Raw genomic sequence first — 20,082 nt, forward strand, 5'->3', positions numbered from 1 at the left:
ACTTGGTCATGGTGAATAATCCTTTTAATGTACTGTTGGATCCTATTGGCTAGTATTTTGGTGAGAATTTTTGCATCCATGTTCATCAGGGATATTGGTCTGTAATTCTCCTTTTTGATGGGGTCTTTGTCTGGTTTTGGGATCAAGGTAATGCTGGCCTCATAAAATGAGTTTGGAAGTTTTCCTTCCATTTCTATTTTTTGGAACAGTTTCAGAAGAATAGGTATTAATTCTTCTTGAAATGTTTGGTAGAATTCCCCTGGGAAGCCATCTGGCCCCGGGCTTTTGTTTTTTGGGAGATTTTTGATGACTGCTTCAATTTCCTTAGTGGTTATAGGTCTGTTCCGGTTTTCTATTTCATCCTGGTTCAGTTTTGGTAGTTGGTACATCTCTAGAAATGCATCCATTTCTTCCAGGTTATTTAATTTGCTGGCATAGAGTTGCTCATAGTATGTTCTTATAATTGTATTTCTTTGGTGTTGGTTGTGATCTCTCCTCTTTCATTCATGATTTTGTTGATTTGGGTCATTTCTCTTCTCTTTTTGATAAGTCTGGCCAGGGGTTTATCAATCTTGTTAATTCTTTCAAAGAACCAGCTCCTAGTTTCGTTGATCAGTTCTACTGTTCTTTTAGTTTCTATTTCATTGATTTCTGCTCTGATCTTTATGATTTTTCTTCTCCTGCTGGGTTTAGGCTTTATTTGCTGTTCTTTCTCCAGCTCCTTTAGGTGTAGGGTTAGGTTGTGTACTTGAGACCTTTCTTGCTTCTTGAGAAAGGCTTGTATTGCTATATACTTTCCTCTTAGGACTGCCTTTGCTGCATCCCAAAGATTTTGAATAGTTGTGTTTTCATTTTCATTGGTTTCCATGTATTTTTTTAATTCTTCTTTAATTTCCTGGTTGACCCATTCGTTCTTCAGTAGGATGCTCTTTAGCCTCCATGTATTTGAGTTCTTTCTGACTTTTGTCTTGTGATTGAGCTCTAGTTTCAAAGCATTGTGGTCTGAAAATAGGCAGGGAATGATTCCAATCTTTTGGTACCGGTTGAGACCTGTTTTATGACCTAGGATGTGATCTATTCTGGAGAATGTTCCATGGGCACTAGAGAAGAATGTGTATTCCGTTGCTTTGGGGTGGAATGTTCTGAATATGTCTGTGAAGTCCATTTGGTCCAGTGTGTCATTTAAAGTCTTTATTTCCTTGTTGATCTTTTGCTTAGATGATCTGTCCATTTCAGTGAGGGGGGTGTTAAAGTCCCCCACTATTATTGTATTGTTGTCGATGTGTTTCTTTGCTTTTGTTATTAATTGGCTTATATAATTGGCTGCTCCCATGTTAGGGGCATAGATATTTACAATTGTTAGATCTTCTTGTTGGATAGATCCTTTAAGTATGATATAGTGTCCTTCCTCATCTCTTATTACAGTCTTTGGTTTAAAATCTAATTTGTCTGATATAAGGATTGCCACCCCAGCTTTCTTTTGGTGTCCATTAGCATGGTAAATGGTTTTCCACCCCCTCACTTTCAATCTCGGGGTGTCTTTGGGTCTAAAATGAGTCTCTTGCAGACAGCATATCGATGGGTCTTGTTTTTTAATCCAGTCTGATAGCCTGTGTCTTTTGATTGGGGCATTGAGCCCATTTAGATTCAGGGTAACTATTGAAAGATAGGAATTTAGTGCCATTGTATTGCCTGTAAGGTGACTGTTACCGTATATTGTCTGTGTTCCTTTCTGGTCTATGTTGCTTTTAGGCTCTCTCTTTGCTTAGCGGACCCCTTTCAATATTTCTTGTAGGGCTGGTTTTGTGTTTGCAAATTCCTTTAGTTTTTGTTTGTCCTGGAAGCTTTTGATCTCTCCTTCAATTTTCAATGACAGCCTAGCTGGATAGAGTATTCTTGGCTGCATATTTTTCTCATTTAGTGCTCTGAATATATCCTGCCAGTCCTTTCTGGCCTGCCAGGTCTCTGTGGATAGGTCTGTTGCCAATCTAATGTTTCTACCCTTGTAGGTTACAGATCTCTTCTCCCGAGCTGCTTTCAGGATTTTCTCTTTGTCTATGAGACTCGTAAGTTTTACTATTAGATGTCGGGGTGTTGACCTATTTTTATTGATTTTGAGAGGGGTTCTCTGTGCTTCCTGGATTTTCATGCCTGTTTCCTTCCCCAAATTAGGGAAGTTCTCTGCTATAATTTGCTCCAAAATACCTTCTGCCCCTCTCTCTCTTTCTTCTTCTTCTGGGATCCCAATTATTCTAATGTTGTTTCGTCTTATGGTATCGCTTATCTCTCGAATTCTGCCCTCGTGATCCAGTAGTTGTTTATCTGTCTTTTTCTCAGCTTCTTTATTTTCCATCATTTCATCTTCTATATTACTGATTCTCTCTTCTGCCTCATTTATTCTAGCAGTTAGCGCCCCCATTTTTGATTGCACCTCATTAATAGCCTTTTTGATTTCTACTTGGTTGGATTTTAGTTCTTTTACTTCTCCAGAAAGGGTTTCTCTAATAACTTCCATATTTTTTTCAAGCCCAGCTAGTATCTTTAAAGTGATGATTCTGAACTCTAGATCTGACATCGTACTAATGTCCGTATTGAGTAGGTCCCTGGCAGTCGGTACTACCTCTTGTTCTTTTTGTTGAGGTGATTTTTTCCGTCTTGTCATTTTGTGCAGAGGAGAATAGATTAATGAGAGAACAAAATGCTAGCAGAGTAACAATGTCCCCAGAAAATATACTCTAAACAAATCAGAAAAAACCTGAAGCAGTGGGAAAAGAAAGGGAAAGAGAGAAAAAAGAAAAAGAAAAAAAAGAAAAAGATAAAGATAAAAACAAAAACAAACAAAACAAAACAACAACAACAACAATAAAAAAAACCAGAATGTGATCAAATATGATCAGGCTGGTATATAGATCAGTTCCACATGCTAGATTTGGGGTGTATTTTGGTCTTTTAGAAGAAAGTGCCTCCCAAAATTTTAAAGAAAGAAAAACTTATATATGTACAAAAATAAGGGTTGATATGATGAAGGGATGGAATATGACTGTAAAGATGGAAATTATAAAAAATTTTATAAAAGGAATTGATAAGAAGTTGTTTGAAAAAAGAAAGAAGAGGATTTAAAAAAAGAAAAAAAAAAGGGAGAGGATGTGATCAGGCAGGGGAATAGAAAATACCATATACTAGAGATTTAGGGTATATTTTGATCTGTTAGAAGAAACTATCTCAAAATTTTAAAGAGAGAACAACTTATATATATAAGCCAAAAATATGGGTAACTACTATGAAGGGAAAGAATATGACTCTAAAAATGAAAAATAAAAATGTTTTTTTTTTTTTTAAAAAAGGGATTGATAAGATGTTGGTTGAAAAAGGGAAAAAGAAAAATTCAAAAAGAAAAAAAAAAGAAAAAAAGACAGTTAAAAAAAAATTAACTTTGAAAGACTACAGAATCATGGTAAAAAAGCCATGAATTCTATGTGCAGTAGTCCCCTAGAGCTGGAGTTCTGCCGTTCTCATTGATGGGTAAACTTGGTGTTGGCTGGCTGTTCTCGCTGATCTTCTGGGGAGGGGCCTGTTGCCGTGTTTTCCAAATGTCTTTGCCGGAGGCAGAATTGCCCCGCCCTTGCCCCCTCCCAGCTAAGTAATCTGCTCGGGTTTGCTCTCTGGGGCTTTTGTTCCCTGCGAGCTTTCCGTACAGCTTTGGAGGCGGAGAGTGAAAATGGCGGCCTCCCAATCTCCGCCACGGAGGAGCCGAGAACTCGGGACCCTGCTTCTCAGTGAGCCCCCAGAGAAAAGCCGTCAGTCACTCCCGTCTCCCCGGTCTCCAGCCGCACTCCGTGCTCACCCGGCCTGTGAGCGCGCGTTTCTATCTCTGGCACCCGACCCCGGGTGGAGTCTCCAAACCCAGCAGATCCCTGCAGTGCACTCCCGCGCGGCTCCTCCCAGGGGAGGAAGGTGAGTCTCCCCGGATCTGCCGCTTGTTGGGTCCCTGCTGGAGGAGCAGGGGCCGGACTGTGCCGCGGATCACGGTTTATGGCAACCCCGAGCTGAGAGCCCGCGCCTGGGCTCCGCCTCTGCAGCCTGCTTCCCTGCTCCGTTACCTGGGAGCTCTGCTGCACTCAGGCACCCCCGGTCTTTCTGTGACCTGTGGGTCCTGAGACCACACTGTCCCGGAGGGTTCCACCCCCCGCTTAGCCACCAGAGTGACGTCCCTCAGCGGAGCAGACTTTTAAAAGTTCCGATTTTGTGCTCCGCGGCTCTATCACTTGCCAGAAGCGGCCGACGGAGGCCCCTCCCCCGCCGTCTATCCTCCCGAATATCGCCTCGGATTCACTTCTCCGCACGTCCTACCTTCCAGAAAGTGGTCGCTTTTCTGATGAGAGACTTGTTGCTCTTCTTTTCTTGGATCTCCTGTTGAGTTTGTAGGTGTTCAGAATGGTTTGATCCCTATCCAGCTGAATTCCTGAGACCAGACAAAATCCAGGTCTCCTACTCCTCCGCCATCTTGCTCCGCTAATTTTAATTTTTTATTATGTTAATCACCATACATTACATCATTAGTTTTTGATGTAGTGTTCCATGATTCATTGTTTGTGCATAACACCCAGTGCTCCATGCAGAACATGCCCTCTTTAATACCCATCACTGGATTAACCCATCCTCCCACCCCCCTCCTCTCTAGAACCCTCAGTTTGTTTTTCAGAGTCCATCGTCTCTCATGGTTTGTCTCCCCCTCCGATTTCCCCCCCTTCATTCTTCCCCTCCTACTATCTTCTTTTTTTTTTTTCTTAACATATATTGCATTATTTGTTTCAGAGGTACAGATCTGTGATTCAACAGTCTTGCACAATTCACAGTGCTCACCATAGCACATACCCTCCCCAGTGTCTATCACCCAGCCACCCCATCCCTCCCACCCCACCCCCCACTCCAACAACCCTCAGTTTGTTTCCTGAGATTAAGAATTCCTCATATCAGTGAGGTCATATGATACATGTCTTTCTCTGATTGACTTATTTCGCTGAGCATAACACCCTCCACTTCCATCCACGTCGTTGCAAATGTCAAGATTGCAGTCCTTTTGATGGCTCCATAATATTCCATTGTATATGTATACCACATGTTCTTTATCCATTCATCTGTCGATGGACATCTTGGCTCTTTCCACAGTTTGGCTATTGTGGACATTGCTGCTATAAACATTGGGGTGCACGTACCCCTTCGGATCCCTACATTTGTATCTTTGGGGTAAATACCCAGTAGTGCAATTGCTGGATCGTATGGTAGCTCTATTTTCAACTTTTTGAGGAACCTCCATACTATTTTCCAGAGTGGCTGCACCAGCTTGCATGCCCACCAACAGTGTAGGAGGGTTCCCCTTTATCCGCATCCCCGCCAACATCTGTCGTTTCCTGACTTGTTAATTTTAGCCATTCTGACTGATGTGAGGTGGTATCTCACTGAGGTTTTGATTTGGATTTCCCTGATGCCGAGCGATATTGAGCACTTTTTCATGTGTCTGTTGGCCATTTGGATGTCTTCTTTGGAAAAATGTCTGTTCATGCCTTCTGCCCATTTCTTGATTGGATTCTTTGTTCTTTGGGTGTTGAGTTTGATAAGTTCTTTATAGATTTTGGATACTAGTCCTTTATCTGATGTGTCATTTGAAAATATCTTCTCCCATTCTGTCAGTTGTCTTTTGGTTTTGTTGACTGTTTCTTTTGCTGTGCAAAAGCTTTTTATCTTGATGAAGTCCCAATAGTTCATTTTTGCCCTTGCTTCCCTTGCCTTTGGCAATGTGTCTAGGAAGAATTTGCTGCGGCTGAGGTCGAAGAGGTTGCTGCCTGTGTTCTCCTTTAGGATTTTGATGGACTCCTGTCTCACATTGAGGTCTTTCAACCATTTGGAGTCTATTTTTGTGTGTGGTGTAAGGAAATGGTCCAGTTTCATTCTTCTGCATGCGGCTGCCCAGTTTTCCCAACACCATTTGTTGAAGAGACTATCTTTTCTCCATTGGACATTCTTTCCTGCTTTGTGGAAGATGAGTTGACCATAGAGTTGAGGGTCCATTTCTGGGCTCTCTATTCTGTTCCATTGATCTATGTGTCTGTTTTTGTGCCAGTACCATACTGTCTTGATGATGACATCTTTGTAATAGAGCTGGAAGTCCGGAATTTTGATGCTGCCAGCTTTGCTTTTCTTTTTCAACATTCCTCTGGCTATGCGGGGTCTTTTCTGGTTCCCTACAAATTTTAGGATTATTTGTTCCATTTCTTTGAAAAAAGTGGATGGTATTCTGATGGGGATTGCATTGAATGTGTAGATTGCTCTAGGTAGCATTGACATCTTCACAATAGTTGTTCTTCCAATCCATGAGCATGGAACGTTTTTCCATTTCTTTGTGTCTTCCTCAATTTCTTTCATGAGTATTTTATAGTTTTCTGAGTACAGATCCTTTGCCTCTTTGGTTAGATTTATTTGTAGGTATCTTATGGTTTTGGGTGCAATTGTAAATGGGATCGACTCCTTAATTGCTCTTTCTTCTGTCTTGTTGTTGGTGTATAGGAATGCCACTGACTTCTGTGCATGGATTTTATATCCTGCCACTTTACTGAATTCCTGTATGAGTTCTAGCAGTTTTGGGGTGGAGTCTTTGGGGTTTTCCACATAAAGTATCATATCATCTGCAAAGAGTGAGAGTTTGACTTTTTCTTTGCCGATTTGGATGCCTTTGATTTCTTTTTGTTGTCTGATTGCTGTGGCTAGGATTTCTAGTACTATGTTGAATAGCAGTGGTGATAGTGGACATCCCTGCCATGTTCCTGGCCTTAGGGGGAAAGCTCTCAGTTTTTCCCCATTGAGAATGATATTCGCTGTAGGTTTTTCATAGATGGCTTTTATGATATTGAGGTATGTACCCTCTGTCCCTATACTCTGAAGAGTTTTGATCAAGAGAGGATGCTGTACTTTGTCAAATGCTTTTTCTTCATCTATTGAGAGGATCATATGATTCTTGTTCTTTCTTTTGTTAATGTATTGTATCACGTGGGTTGATTTGCAGATGTTGAACCAACCTTGAACCAACCATCCCACTTGGTCATGGTGAATAATCCTTTTAATGTACTGTTGGATCCTATTGGCTAGTATTTTGGTGAGCATTTTTGCATCCATGTTCATCAAGAATATTGGTCTGTAATTCTCCTTTTTGATGGGTTTTTTTCTGCTTTTGGGATCAAGGTAATGGTGGCTTCATAAAACGAGTTTGGAAGTTTTCCTTCCATTTCTATTTTTTGGAAAGTTTCAGAAGAATAGGTATTAATTCTTCTTTGAATGGTTGGTTGAATTCCCCCGGGAAGCCATCTGGCCCTGGGCTTTTGTTTGTTGGGAGATTTTTGATGACTGCTTCAGTTTCCCTAGTGGTTATAGGTCTGTTCAGGTTTTCTATTTCTTCCTGGTTCAGTTTTGGTAGTTGATACATCTCTAGGAATGCATCCATTTCTTCCAGGTTATCTAATTTTCTGGCATAGAGTTGCTCATAATATGTTCTTGTAATTGTTTGTATTTCTTTGGTGTTGGTTGTGATCTCTCCTCTTTCATTCATGATTTTGTTGATTTGGGTCATTTCTCTTTTCTTTTTGATAAGTCTGGCCAGGGGTTTATCAATCTTGTTAATTCTTTCAAAGAACCAGCTCCTAGTTTCGTTGATCTGTTCTACTGTTCTTTTGGTTTCTATTTCATTGATTTCTGCTCTGATCTTTATGATTTTTCTTCTCCTGCTGGGTTTAGGCTTTATTTGCTGTTCTTTCTCCAGCTTCTGTAGGTGTAGGGTTAGGTTGTGTACTTGAGACCTTTCTTGTTTCTTGAGAAAGGCTTGTATTGCTATATGCTTTCCTCTTAGGACTGCCTTTGCTGCATCCCAAAGATTTTGAACAGTTGTGTTTTCATTTTCATTGGTTTCCATGATTTTTTAAATTCTTCTTTAATTTCCTGGTTGACCCATTCATTCTTTAGTAGGATGCTCTTTAGCCTCCATGTATTTGGGTTCTTTCCAACTTTCCTCTTGTGATTGAGTTCTAGTTTCAAAGCATTGTGGTCTGAAAATAGGCAGGGAATGATCCCAATCTTTTGGTACCAGTTGAGACCTGATTTCTGACCTAGGATGTGATCTGTTCTGGAGAATGTTCCATGGTCACTAGAGAAGAATGTGTATTCCGTTGCTTTTGGATGGAATGTTCTGAATATGTCTGTGAAGTCCATTTGGTCCAGTGTGTCATTTAAAGTCTTTATTTCCTTGTTGATCTTCTGCTTAGATGATCTGTCCATTTCAGTGAGGGGGGTGTTAAAGTTCCCCACTATTACTGTATTGTTGTCAGTGTGTTTCTTTGCTTTTGTTATTAATTGGCTTGTATAATTGCCTGCTCCCATGTAAGGGGCATAGATATTTACAATTGTTAGATCTTCTTGTTGGATAGACCCTTTAAGTAGGATATAGTGTCCTTCCTCTTCTCTTATTACAGTCTTTAGTTTAAAATCTAATTTGTCTGATATAAGGATTGCCACCCCAGCTTTCTTTTGGTGTCCACTAGCATGTTAAATGGTTTTCCACCCCCTCACTTCAATCTGGGGGTGTCTTTGGGTCTAAAATGAGTCTTTTGCAGACAGCATATCGATGGGTCTTGTTTTTTAATCCAGTCTGATAGCCTGTGTCTTTTGATTGGGGCATTGAGCCCATTTAGATTCAGGGTAACTATTGAAAGATACGAATTTAGTGCCATTGTATTGCCTGTAAGGTGACTGTTACCGTATATTGTCTGTGTTCCTTTCTGGTCTATGTTGCTCTTAGGCTCTCTCTTTGCTTAGACGACCCCTTTCAATATTTCTTGTAGGGCTGGTTTTGTGTTTGCAAATTCCTTTAGTTTTTGTTTGTCCTGGAAGCTCTTTATCTCTCCTCCTATTTTCAGTGACAGCCTAGCTCGATATAGTATTCTTGGCTGCATATTTTTCTCGTTTAGTGCTCTGAATATATCATGCCAGTCCTTTCTGGGCCAGGTCTCTGTGGATAGGTCTGTTGCCAATCTAATGTTTCTACCATTGTAGGTTACAGATCTCTTGTCCTGAGCTGCTTTCAGGATTTTCTCTTTGTCTCTGAGACTCGTAAGTTTTACTATTAGATGTCAGGGTGTTGACCTATTTTTATTGATTTTGAGAGGGGTTCTTTGTGCCTCCTGGATTTTGATGCCTGTTTCCTTCCCCACATTAGGGAAGTTCTCTGCTATAATTTGCTCCAAAATACCTTCTGCCCCTCTCTTTCTTCTTCTGGGATCACAATTCTAATGTTTTGTCTTATGGTATCACTTATCTCTCGAATTCTGCCCTTGTGATCCAGTAGTTGTTTATCTCTCTTTTTCTCAGCTTCTTTATTTTCCATCATTTGGTCTTCTATATCACTGATGCCCTCTTCTGCCTCATTTATCCTAGCAGTTAGCGCCCCCATTTTTGATTGCACCTCATTAATAGCCTTTTTGATTTCGACTTGGTTAGATTTAATTCTTTTATTTCTCCAGAAAGGGTTTCTCTAATAACTTCCATGCTTTTTTCAAGCCCAGCTAGTATCTTTAAAGTGATGATTCTGAACTCTAGTTCCAACACTGTACTAATGTCCGTATTGAGTTGGTCCCTGGCTGTCTTTACTACCTCTTGTTCTTTTTGTTGAGGTGATTTTTTCCGTCTTGTCATTTTGTGCAGAGGAGAATAGATTAATGAGAGAACAAAATGCTAACAGGGTAACAACGTCCCCAGAAAATATACTCTAAACAAATCAGAAAAGCCCTGAGCCGGGGAAAGAGAAAGGGAAAGAAAGAAAAAAGAAAAAGAAAAAGATAAACAAAAACAGAACAAAACAAAAAAAAACACAGAATATGATCAAATATGATCAGGCTGGTGCATAGATCAGTGCCACACGGTAGATTTTGGGTGTATTTTGGTCTGTTAGAAGAAAGTGCCTCCCAAAATTTTAAAGAAAGAAAAACATATATGTACAAAAATAAGGGTTGATATGATGAAGGGATGAATATGATGTAAAGATGAAAATTATAAAAAATTTTATAAAAGGAATTGATAAGAAGTTGTTTGAAAAAAGAAAGAAGAAGATTTAAAAAAAAAAGGGGGGGGAAAGGGAGAGAATGTGATCAGGCAGGAGAGTAGAACAAAACCATACACTACAGATTTAGGGTATATTTTGATCTGTTAGAAGAAACTATCTCAAAATTTTAAGAAAGAACAACTTATATGTATAAAACTTATATATGCCAAAAATAAGGGTAACTACTATGAAGGGATAGAATATGACTTTAAAAATGAAAAATAAAAAAATTTTTTTTTTTAAAGTTTTTATTTATTTATTTGAGAGAGAGAATGAGATAGAGAGAGCATGAGAGGGAGGAGGGGCAGAGGGAGAAGCAGACTCCCTGCTGAGCAGGGAGCCCGATGCGGGACTCGATCCCGGGACTCCAGGATCATGACCTGAGCCGAAAGCAGTCGCTTAACCAACTGAGCCACCCAGGCGCCCATAAAAATGTTTTTTAAAAAAGGGATTGATAAGATGTTGGTTGAAAAAGGAAAAAAGAAAAATTAAAAAAAAAAAAGACACAAAAAGAAATTAACTTTGAAAGACTAAAGAATCATGGTAAAAAAGCCATGGATTCTATGTGCATTATTCTCCTAGCGCTGGGGTTCTGCCGTTCTCATTGATAGGTAAACTTGGTCTTGGCTGGCTGTTCTCGCTGATCTTCTGGGGAAGGGTCTGTTGCCGTGGTTCCCAAATGTCTTTGCCGGAGGCAGAATTGCCCCACCCTTGCCGGGTCCAGGCTATATAATCTGCTCGAGTTTGCTCTCCGTAACTTTTGTTCCGTGCAAGCTTTCGTACAGCTTTGGAGGCCCAGAGTGGAAATGGCAGCCTGCCAGTCTCTGCCCCGGAGGAGCTGAGAACTCGGGGCCCCGCTCCTCAGTGCGGCCCCCAGAGCAAAGCAGTCGCTCATTCCCGTCTCCCTGGTCTCCAGCCGCACTCCATGCTCACCTGGCCTGTGACTGAGCGTTTCTATCTCTGGCACCCCACTCGGTGTGGAGTCTCCAAACCTAGCAGATCCTGTGGTGCGCTCTCGCGCCGCTTCTCCCGGGGCAGGAAGGTGACTCTCCCCGGCTCTGCCGCTTGTTGGGTCCCTGCTGGAGGAGCAGTGGCCCCACTGTGCCGCGGATCACGGTTTATGGCAACCCCGAGCTGAGAGCCCACTCCTTGGCTCTCTCTCTGCAGCCAGCTTCCCCGCTCCGATACCTGGGAGCTCTGCCGCACTCAGGCACCCCTGGTCTTTCTGTGATCCCGAGGGTCCTGAGACCACACTGTCCCACAAGGGTTCCACCCCCCGCTTAGCCACTGGAGTGACGTCCCTCAGCGGAGCCAACTTCTAAAAGTTCCGATTTTGTGCTCCGCAGCTCTATCACTTGCCAGAAGTGGCCAACGGAGGCCCCCTCCTGAATATTGCCTCGGATTCACTTTTCTGCACGTCCTACCTTCCAGAGAAAGTGGTCGCTTTTCTTTTCAGAGAGCTCTTGCTATTCTTTTCTTCGATCTCCTGTTGAGTTTGTAGGTGTTCAGAATGGTTTGATCCCTATCCAGCTGAATTCCTGAGACCAGACGAAATCCAGGTCTCCTACTCCTCGGCCATCTTCCTCCGCCCCCTCCAAATATACTCTCTACCTTCTTATTCTAACTCATTTTATTAGAATTCTTGTCATCAAAGAGCATTCCTTGAAAGAATCTGGAGTCTATATTACTGGCTATAAAATCAGTTAAAGTGCATTGACTTACTGTCATTCTGTTTCATTTCTTTAAAATAATTTCCAGTAAGATTTAATGAGTCAGTTCAGGTTTTCTCTATCTCTTGCTACAGTAAATATGTTCACTTAAAAATGTGATCTCGGTATGTTACTTGACTTATATATAACATTTTTGTTTAAAAAAGAAAGTCTATTTCTCAAGAGGTCAGAAGGAAACTTGTGTTTCACAGGAAAAATATGGCCCATGGCCCCATGACTATGAGCTTTGTTGATCAGCAGTGACTTGCCGACTTACTGGAACGGTGATCGAAGCAGCACATGGATTGGGTGGTATCTGATTTGGAACCATGACATGGTTCAGATAGGGTTTGAAGGAGACTTCCATCTCCATATGCGGCTTCCCCTGCATTTGTTTGGTGCCTACAAGCACATTATTCAGGAAATGCCAGTGGGGTGAATACCGAATTTCATCTGTATTGATGCAGAATTGCACATTCCTAGAGTGTGCAAAACAAGAGGAAAGCCCAAGCTGTGGTCTCTGAAGCCAGTCGTGGATCATGGCAGATCACTATTTCACACATTTGTGTTTACTGCCTAATGTTTGAGGCTCTTGGAAACATTTAGATTGTGATGTCTCAGGTGAACTACTTGTTATGAAATACCAAAAACTTGGAAAATAAAGTTATTTATGAGGTTAGTTTTATTTAAGAATGTTATAGTACTACTTCACACCAAAGACATTTAAATTTATTTGAAACTATAATGATGTTCTGACCAAACTCCCTCACTGAAGAAACTCTACTCCAGAGACACAGTGACTTTTCCAAGGTAACAAATCTTGTTTATGACTTACTTATGATTCAGAACTTATCATAATTGTGGAGTCTATATATTTTCCCCACGATGTGAAAGGAATCTATTGCAGAGTCAGTCATTAAAACTTTTAATATATTCTGTGTGATATCTGCTGGCTTTCCATAGCATTTCCTTATATGATCCAAATCAGCCGGTACCCGTGAGATGTCCAGGGCTTTTTCTGAGTCTTGGTTTATATTGTCTGTTTGGTAAAATCCTTACCCTACAGCCAGTCTTCCTTATTAAAAAAAAAAAAAAAATTGCCCATTACTACTTTGGAACTAACTACTTGCTAGCTATGGATATATTCCCAGTGGTTGTAGGGAATTTCAGAGGAAGTTAGAGATGCCTCTCTGCCTGTCAACCCTGACCACTTCTAACAGTGTTGATGGACCCAGCCCCAGCCAATGTCCTTCTTCTTAGATGGTTTTCAAGGGACTTTTTGGGAAGAACTTGAAATAAAAGTGAAGAGAGCTCCAAGCCAAAAGAAAGTGAATTCTGTCCACTGCTCTCTTCTTACGGATTTGAGGCCAGTTTGACAGTTTTATATAGATTCATAAAATGTACCAAAGCCATCTTGATTTCAGGCCATGATATGGAACTTTTCCCCTTAAACAAAAGTGCAACTCTAATACTATGTCTTTTATTTTGGGTGTTGTGGGTGGGAGGAGTCAGGTTAGTTAAACAAGGGATTTTCTGTTGTTTTCTCTTTCCAAGAGAACCTGCTGAGAATGAAAGCATTGCTTTGATTTTTTGGTGTTGAATCTTTTCGCAGCAGCACTCAGTCATGGAGACAGGAAAGTAGCTGTCAACAGATCATGGGTGAAACAGTGATGGCTTAAATTCATCATATGTCAATAACCCATTACTTTCTATAGCATAAAAAATACAATGAAAGGGCTGACATAAGTCTTTCCTATAGATTTTGCTCTGGGATAGGAATGAAATGGAAAGGAGGTCTAAGGTTGAGGAGAGAAGGAAAAGGCAATAAAAATTTTTACTAATGGTTCCAGGAATGGGAATGTTTCCAAGGATGGGAAACCAGAGAGTACTACCAAGAGATAATCTTTTAAAACCATAACTAAACTTCACTTAAGTTCATATAAACATACCAACTCTTTTAAATATATATCTTTACTGAAAATATGGTTTTTAGCCTGTATTCTTATAAAAACAATTGTTGCCTTATCAACTCCTTATGAATTTCCATATGGAAGTCATAAAAATCTTTTTTGCTTAAAGGTTTAGCTCTTTTGCAGTATACACATATAAAATACCCATTTCTTACCTATGTCCATACAGCTTCATAATAACTAATTGAAGGTTGGATCACCATCTGGTCTTCCTCTCTTCCATAGGATTACACTACAGAGATGTGAACAGATTGATAGGGCAGGACTCTAAAAACCAAAAATCTGGATTTTTATAGAGGTACTGAGTTAAAAATATTTGAAGTCAAAACTGTTCTGGGAAGTGCAGGACATATGATCCACCTTAGATATGAAGTTTAGGCTCTTCCCATGAATTTCCATCTCCTCCTTCTCTGTAGCCATTTCCAAAAATAGGGGCACCTTCAGCCCATTCACCTACTGTTTAATGAGTATCTACTACTTGTCTGGCACTGTGAAGTTTTAAAACCAATTAAGACAATCCTTGTATTTAGAGAGCTTGAGGGTTGATTATAAAGCAGTGGATATTATTTTTAGAGCAAATATCTCAAAACTTTCATGCCCAAATTGGAGTTGTCCCTCAAAGCAGTTATTTTGAGGCAGAGGAAGACTATACACTTACTCCTTATTACTCTGTCTTCTTCCAGCCACCTTCATAGCTGGCCCTATTATGTTTATTAATATAGCCAATCCTAAGTAAAGCCTCAGCCCCTTGCACGGATACATTTAAATTGTGAAATATAACATTCATTGAATATAAAGAACTGAATTTCAGGGTTTGAAATAAACACATTAAGTTCAGCTTGGAATAAGGGCTCACATCCTGTAGGTATCTTTTAAGCAAGGGCAAAGGAAGGAATGAGGAAGACACTATTATTGGCCACATTAGCAATCTAAACCAGAATATTGTCGTGATTGTTTTTCTCCGTACTTATGAGACTTGATTATTTAAAGAACCGTTTTCCAAACAAGTGCTGATTTGGGTCCTGGAGACTTTTTTGATGTTACATGTTGGTGACTGTGTGTTGTGTTATCTCTAGGTCTATTGATAATTTATATTTTTAGGTCACTAGATGGCACTCTTTCACTTTGAAATAAAATGTATTTTCCATTGAGGCTTTTGCTTTTTATTTTATTGTTCTATTGATCCAGAGATGGTAGAAAATCAAATTCTTTCATAAATTGGATCTGAGGCTTCCTGTCCCTCTACAGGTGCATAGGAATTTTAATGTGATTATCCAACCTGTACAAGTAATAGGTTTTCGGATTAGCATACCACTCAATACTTAACTGTTAATTTATTTTGTAAGAAAATACATTTTTCCCCTGTAGAACCATTTTATGTTATATATACTTGGCTGATACATAAGACACTACAATTAAATTTTTTATGTGGTTTCACCTATTCTGTCCTATACGTGATTGAAAAATGACTTGGGAAACAAACAAAATAACAATTACTGAATCCTGGAGACCAGGAACGTATATTTTAGCAAGTGCTACAATTTGAGTGCGATCAGGTATGTTTTGAGAAGTGCCAGGTTCTAATCCCCCAGTAGTAAGCATTTTCAGTGGAGATTAACATCAGGATCAGCCAACAGTAATTGAAACCGAAGTCAAAGATAGCTGGGATCAAAACTTTGAATGTAGATAGCTCGTAATGTAAATATTGCCTAGAGGAGTTATAATGGATACAATAAGAATTATTGAAGAAAATGCTTTGTTTACATAAGTATGTTAAAGTTGGTGAGAATCTTAGAGAAGAAAAGAAGTTATCATGTTAGGATGCACTAAGGAGTAAGCAATGTGAACACGATGCCATACTGACTTGAGGTTGTTTGACATCCCTTTTACCCTACTTTTAGGCCCATCACCCGTCAGGTATTAACCTGACACTTAAACATTTTAGAAGGTTTAAACCAGTCTTAAGATCTTTCATCTTCACAGTGTCCCTGTGACATGGCAAGCATCAGAGGAAGGATTAAAGAACAGGGTAAGGAGAAGAGTCTAAGGCCAAGGGCAGCTCCCGGGAGACAGTCTGCAGAGAGGGTGGGGGTGGGGGGGCGGTGGCTGGAGGTGACAGCACTGACTCAAATTAAGCACAGCTTGCTGGGAGGCTTCAGGAGGCCAGATGCAAGCTCTGAAGCTTGGTGGTGCACTGTTGTTGACCATGATTGCTCTGTCCTGGTCTTAAGAGCCTGTAGCTTTAGGACAGGGTTTCCTCCCTCCCTCCCTCCTTCCCTTCTTTCCTCCCTTCCTTCCTTTCTCTATTTAGTTGCTCATTTTTACCTTGTGAATATGACATGGTCTTCATGGCATTGATTTTCAAATAGACTGTTGCATGGGGATAGGTAAGTCACAATATCAGGGAAGTATGTGTAATTTGATAAAATTCCCACCAGGTAATTCTCTTTTCTTATTCTAGAGAATTGATGGTTTGGAAGGACTCAGTTGGAACTGCTTGTTAATTGTAAAAAATGCTCAGCAAACATTTCCTGACCCTGTTGCTAATCTGAAGTGTAGTTCAGTGTAGGAAGGACTCAGCAGAGAAGGTGATGTGTTGTAGGCAGTCAGTAAGGTTGACATCACTAGTGATGGTGATGATGATGCTCTCTCTGTTATTTATCACTTTAGTGATAACACTTTATCACCAAGGCTAATGGTGTAGAACTTCTGGCTTACCCCAAATGGTCTTGGTCTCTGTCAGGCCGACCCATGGGGTAATAGAACACCCTGTTGCAGTGGAGACTTGGAAACCTGACAAAAGAGAGACCTGAAGAGACACATCCTCGTCTGGAGTTTTAGCTGTGATGTTTCCCTCCTTGTGAGGATTCCAGCTTCACGAACTGCCTCACCTCCTTTAAGCTTTTACTCAGACCTCACTTTCTCAATGAGGCCTAATGCCCTGACCCCCTCCCCACAGCTGGTACTCTTCATCCTTTTGTCTTGTTCTCCTTTTCATAAGTTATGTTCTAGTACATTAAATGATAATTTGTTTATTTGATTCATTTTTGTCTCCCTGTATAAGACTGTAAGCTCCATGTGGACAAGGTCTTTTTCTTTACTGATACAAACTCCAGCCCCTAGAATAGTGCCTGGTACATAGTAAGGTTCAGAAAATACTTGCTGTGAATGAATGAATGAATGAATGTTTTCCTTTATAACATTCTGTGCCAGTAATCAATAATATATGTAGTAATACATATATTAGTCATTTAACACTAATTCTGAATAAATATTAAATATTCCTGATGAAGATAATGTTTTATTCTGTTAATCCTGACGTGTAAAGATACCTTCTGAATTAGGTTATCACATGGTTTGAAAGTGTGGATCCAGAGTTGGAAGACATTGATTATAATGAATGAGCCCCTGAGTGGTTTTCTAGGGCAAGTTACTAAACTGCTCTGTGCCTTAATTTCCTCTGGAAACAACCTTGCAAAGCTGTGGGGTAGATTAAATGAGTTAATTCATTTAAAGCCTTAGATCAGGGCTTGGAATGTAGTAAGAATGTAGTAAGTAATAAATTGAATTTATAGATTCTTCACTTGTTTAAAATATAATTATATGATAATCTTATTTTGCAGTTAAATGGTTTAACAAGCTTTCAGAAAGGAAAAGGCCACACAGAAAAATGTACAACGTGGGGATTTTCCACATTCCTGTTTTAATTACAATGTTAACACACCTAGAATGAATCAAATATTGAATTTCTTATGGAATCTCTTTTCTTATATTGTAACATCAGTTTTAAAACAAAGAGTTTGGGGTTTCACATGAGTCCTTTGTTTTTTATTTCTTATAGATCCCCATATTAAGGTTTCTGGAAAGAAAGAAGATGTTAAGGAGGCCAAGGAAATGATCATGTCTGTCTTAGACACAAAAGTAAGTGAATGTTAAGGACACTCAGATGTCAGAACCTTGTCTCTGCAAGGGCTACTTCATGCTGTTATGAAAAGAACCATTTGGAGAAGAAAAACCAGGAGAAAGTAATGGTGGGTTTTAAAATAAGTATGTGTGATTCTGCAATGGATGTAGCATTCTGTTTAAAATTTGAATAGGTTCTCAAGCTGGGTAAATGAGTATTATTATATATACATACATGCACACATGTGTATGTACATATAAGTACATATGTATGTGTTTGTATGTATATGCCATCTTCAGAAAGAGACATTGACACTGATTAGTATAGAGCAAGTGATGAAGTTTGGAATAATTAGCATATTTGCCTTTATGATGCCAGAATGATCTTCTATATAGTTGTGTGTGATGGCATGAAACTTGACACCTTTCTCTTGTAAGTTCTTTCTCTCTCTGCAGGTATAGGTTAGAGAGGTAATAGGGAAATTTAGATGTGTAAAAATGTATACTCATTTGTGAGAATTTATTCTAGTAAACACTTCTAAATCACATATGATATGGCAGGCACTTTGCTAATAAGCATCTTACAAATTTGTTTAATGTTCATAACCAACTCAGCACAGAGATACAAGGGAATTTGCCCAGAATCCAATAGCTAATAAACGAAAAGGTGGGATATAAATCCAGGCTGTCTGGTTCTTAACCACTATGTGTTGCCACCTGGTATTTCACTGAAATTGTTTCTAATCTCTTCCTTCTTTTTTTTCTTTTCTTGTTCTTTTTTATTTTTAAGAATTATTCACCTTACAGTTATTAAATATTCTAGAATCTTTTCCCAAAAAGAATTATCTTTTTCCTGTACTTCAAATGTTAAACTAAAAGAGCTAAATTTAAAAATCAAAGTATTTAATGGATATGTTTAAAATTTAAGAATTAAGACTATGTAAAAACCATTGATATTTTTAACATCTTGTTGTATTTTGACTTTTTAATTTTACTTTCTGAGGGCTGAAGAATTTTTATATCAGTCTTACAAATGAGAAAAGATTTAAATACTGAATTTCCCAAAATTAAGTACACAGATTCTAATGTGATCACAATTATTCATTATGTCTTAGAATTTTACGTTTTGCTTTATTATACCTAATATTACACTTTGTATTGGTTTAAGTAAGCCATGTTACTGCTGGAGCTCTGTGCTTTCTTAGCCCTTCCTCATTCTTCCTATCACTGAGAATAACAGGTCTGCTCTGTAAAGTTTGACCTACAGTAATAGACAAGTTGTGAAACAATGCTTACAGATACTTTCTTACTCAGTTTTGAGTTTTATCTCTGTCACAGTTCAACACTCCTACTAACCTACATATATTCAATTTTGTAATTATTTTCATCTGTTTTTAGTTATTTGAATTAAATGTTTCATGAATAATGTCTGTTAAAGGAAAAACTGAGTAATTTATTTGTAATTAATGCCTGACTTTATTTAAATGCTGCTTTCCAAAAAGTTATCTTGGTAAAGAGTGTATCTTTCTATTTCTTCTGACAAATTTGTCTTAAAGTGAGAATTTATTTTTTATAGCCAAAGAGAAATAGAAAGTATACATTTATAGATTAAGATGATATTACCAAGAAATCTGTAAGATTTCCCACAGGGTCACTTTTTGTTAGTGCTGTTCCCTTGGAGAAAAAGTGTTTTAAAGAGTTGTTCCTTCCTTTATCATGCATCAAGAATTAATACATTATTTTCATATAGAGCAATCGAGTCACCTTGAAGATGGATGTTTCACATACAGAACATTCCCATGTAATCGGCAAAGGTGGCAACAATATTAAAAAAGTGATGGAAGAAACAGGATGCCACATCCACTTTCCAGATTCCAACAGGAATAACCAAGCAGAAAAAAGCAACCAGGTGCTTTGTCTTTTTGCATGAAATGTTATGGAACAAATGAAAACTTTAATTTTACATATGCATATCTTTTTTGGGAGATGAAAGCAAAATAATAACCATAGACATACCATATGATCTTCTTTTAAAATTTTATTTTATTATGTTATGTTAGTCACTATACAATACATCATTAGTTTTTGATGTGGTGATCCACGATCCCTTGTTTTCGTATAACACCCTGTGCTCCATGCAGTACGTGCCCTCCTTAATACCCATCACCGGGCTAACCCATCCCCCACTCCCCTCTCCTCTAAAATCCTCAGTTTGTTTCTCAGAGTCCATAGTCTCTCATGGTTCATCTCCCCCTCCGATTCCCCCCCTTCATTTTTCCCTTCCTTCTCCTAATGTCCTCCATGCTATTCCTTATGTTCCACAAATAAGTGAAACCATATGATAATTGACTTTCTCTGC

General features: G+C 39.2%; 1 protein-coding gene across 1 annotated transcript in view; it reads left to right on the forward strand.

Moving 5' to 3' along the window:
- Positions 1 to 20,082, forward strand: part of BICC1 (BicC family RNA binding protein 1) — a 301,301-nt gene that overhangs the window by 237,396 nt on the left and 43,823 nt on the right. The window contains exons 4-5 of the mRNA XM_044916472.1: positions 17,662 to 17,741; positions 19,474 to 19,632. Of these exons, the coding sequence (XP_044772407.1) occupies positions 17,662 to 17,741; positions 19,474 to 19,632 (239 nt within the window). The remainder of the gene's footprint in view (positions 1 to 17,661; positions 17,742 to 19,473; positions 19,633 to 20,082) is intronic.

Source organism: Neomonachus schauinslandi, chromosome 6, assembly GCF_002201575.2.
Source record: "Neomonachus schauinslandi chromosome 6, ASM220157v2, whole genome shotgun sequence".
Lineage (NCBI taxonomy): Eukaryota > Metazoa > Chordata > Mammalia > Carnivora > Phocidae > Neomonachus > Neomonachus schauinslandi.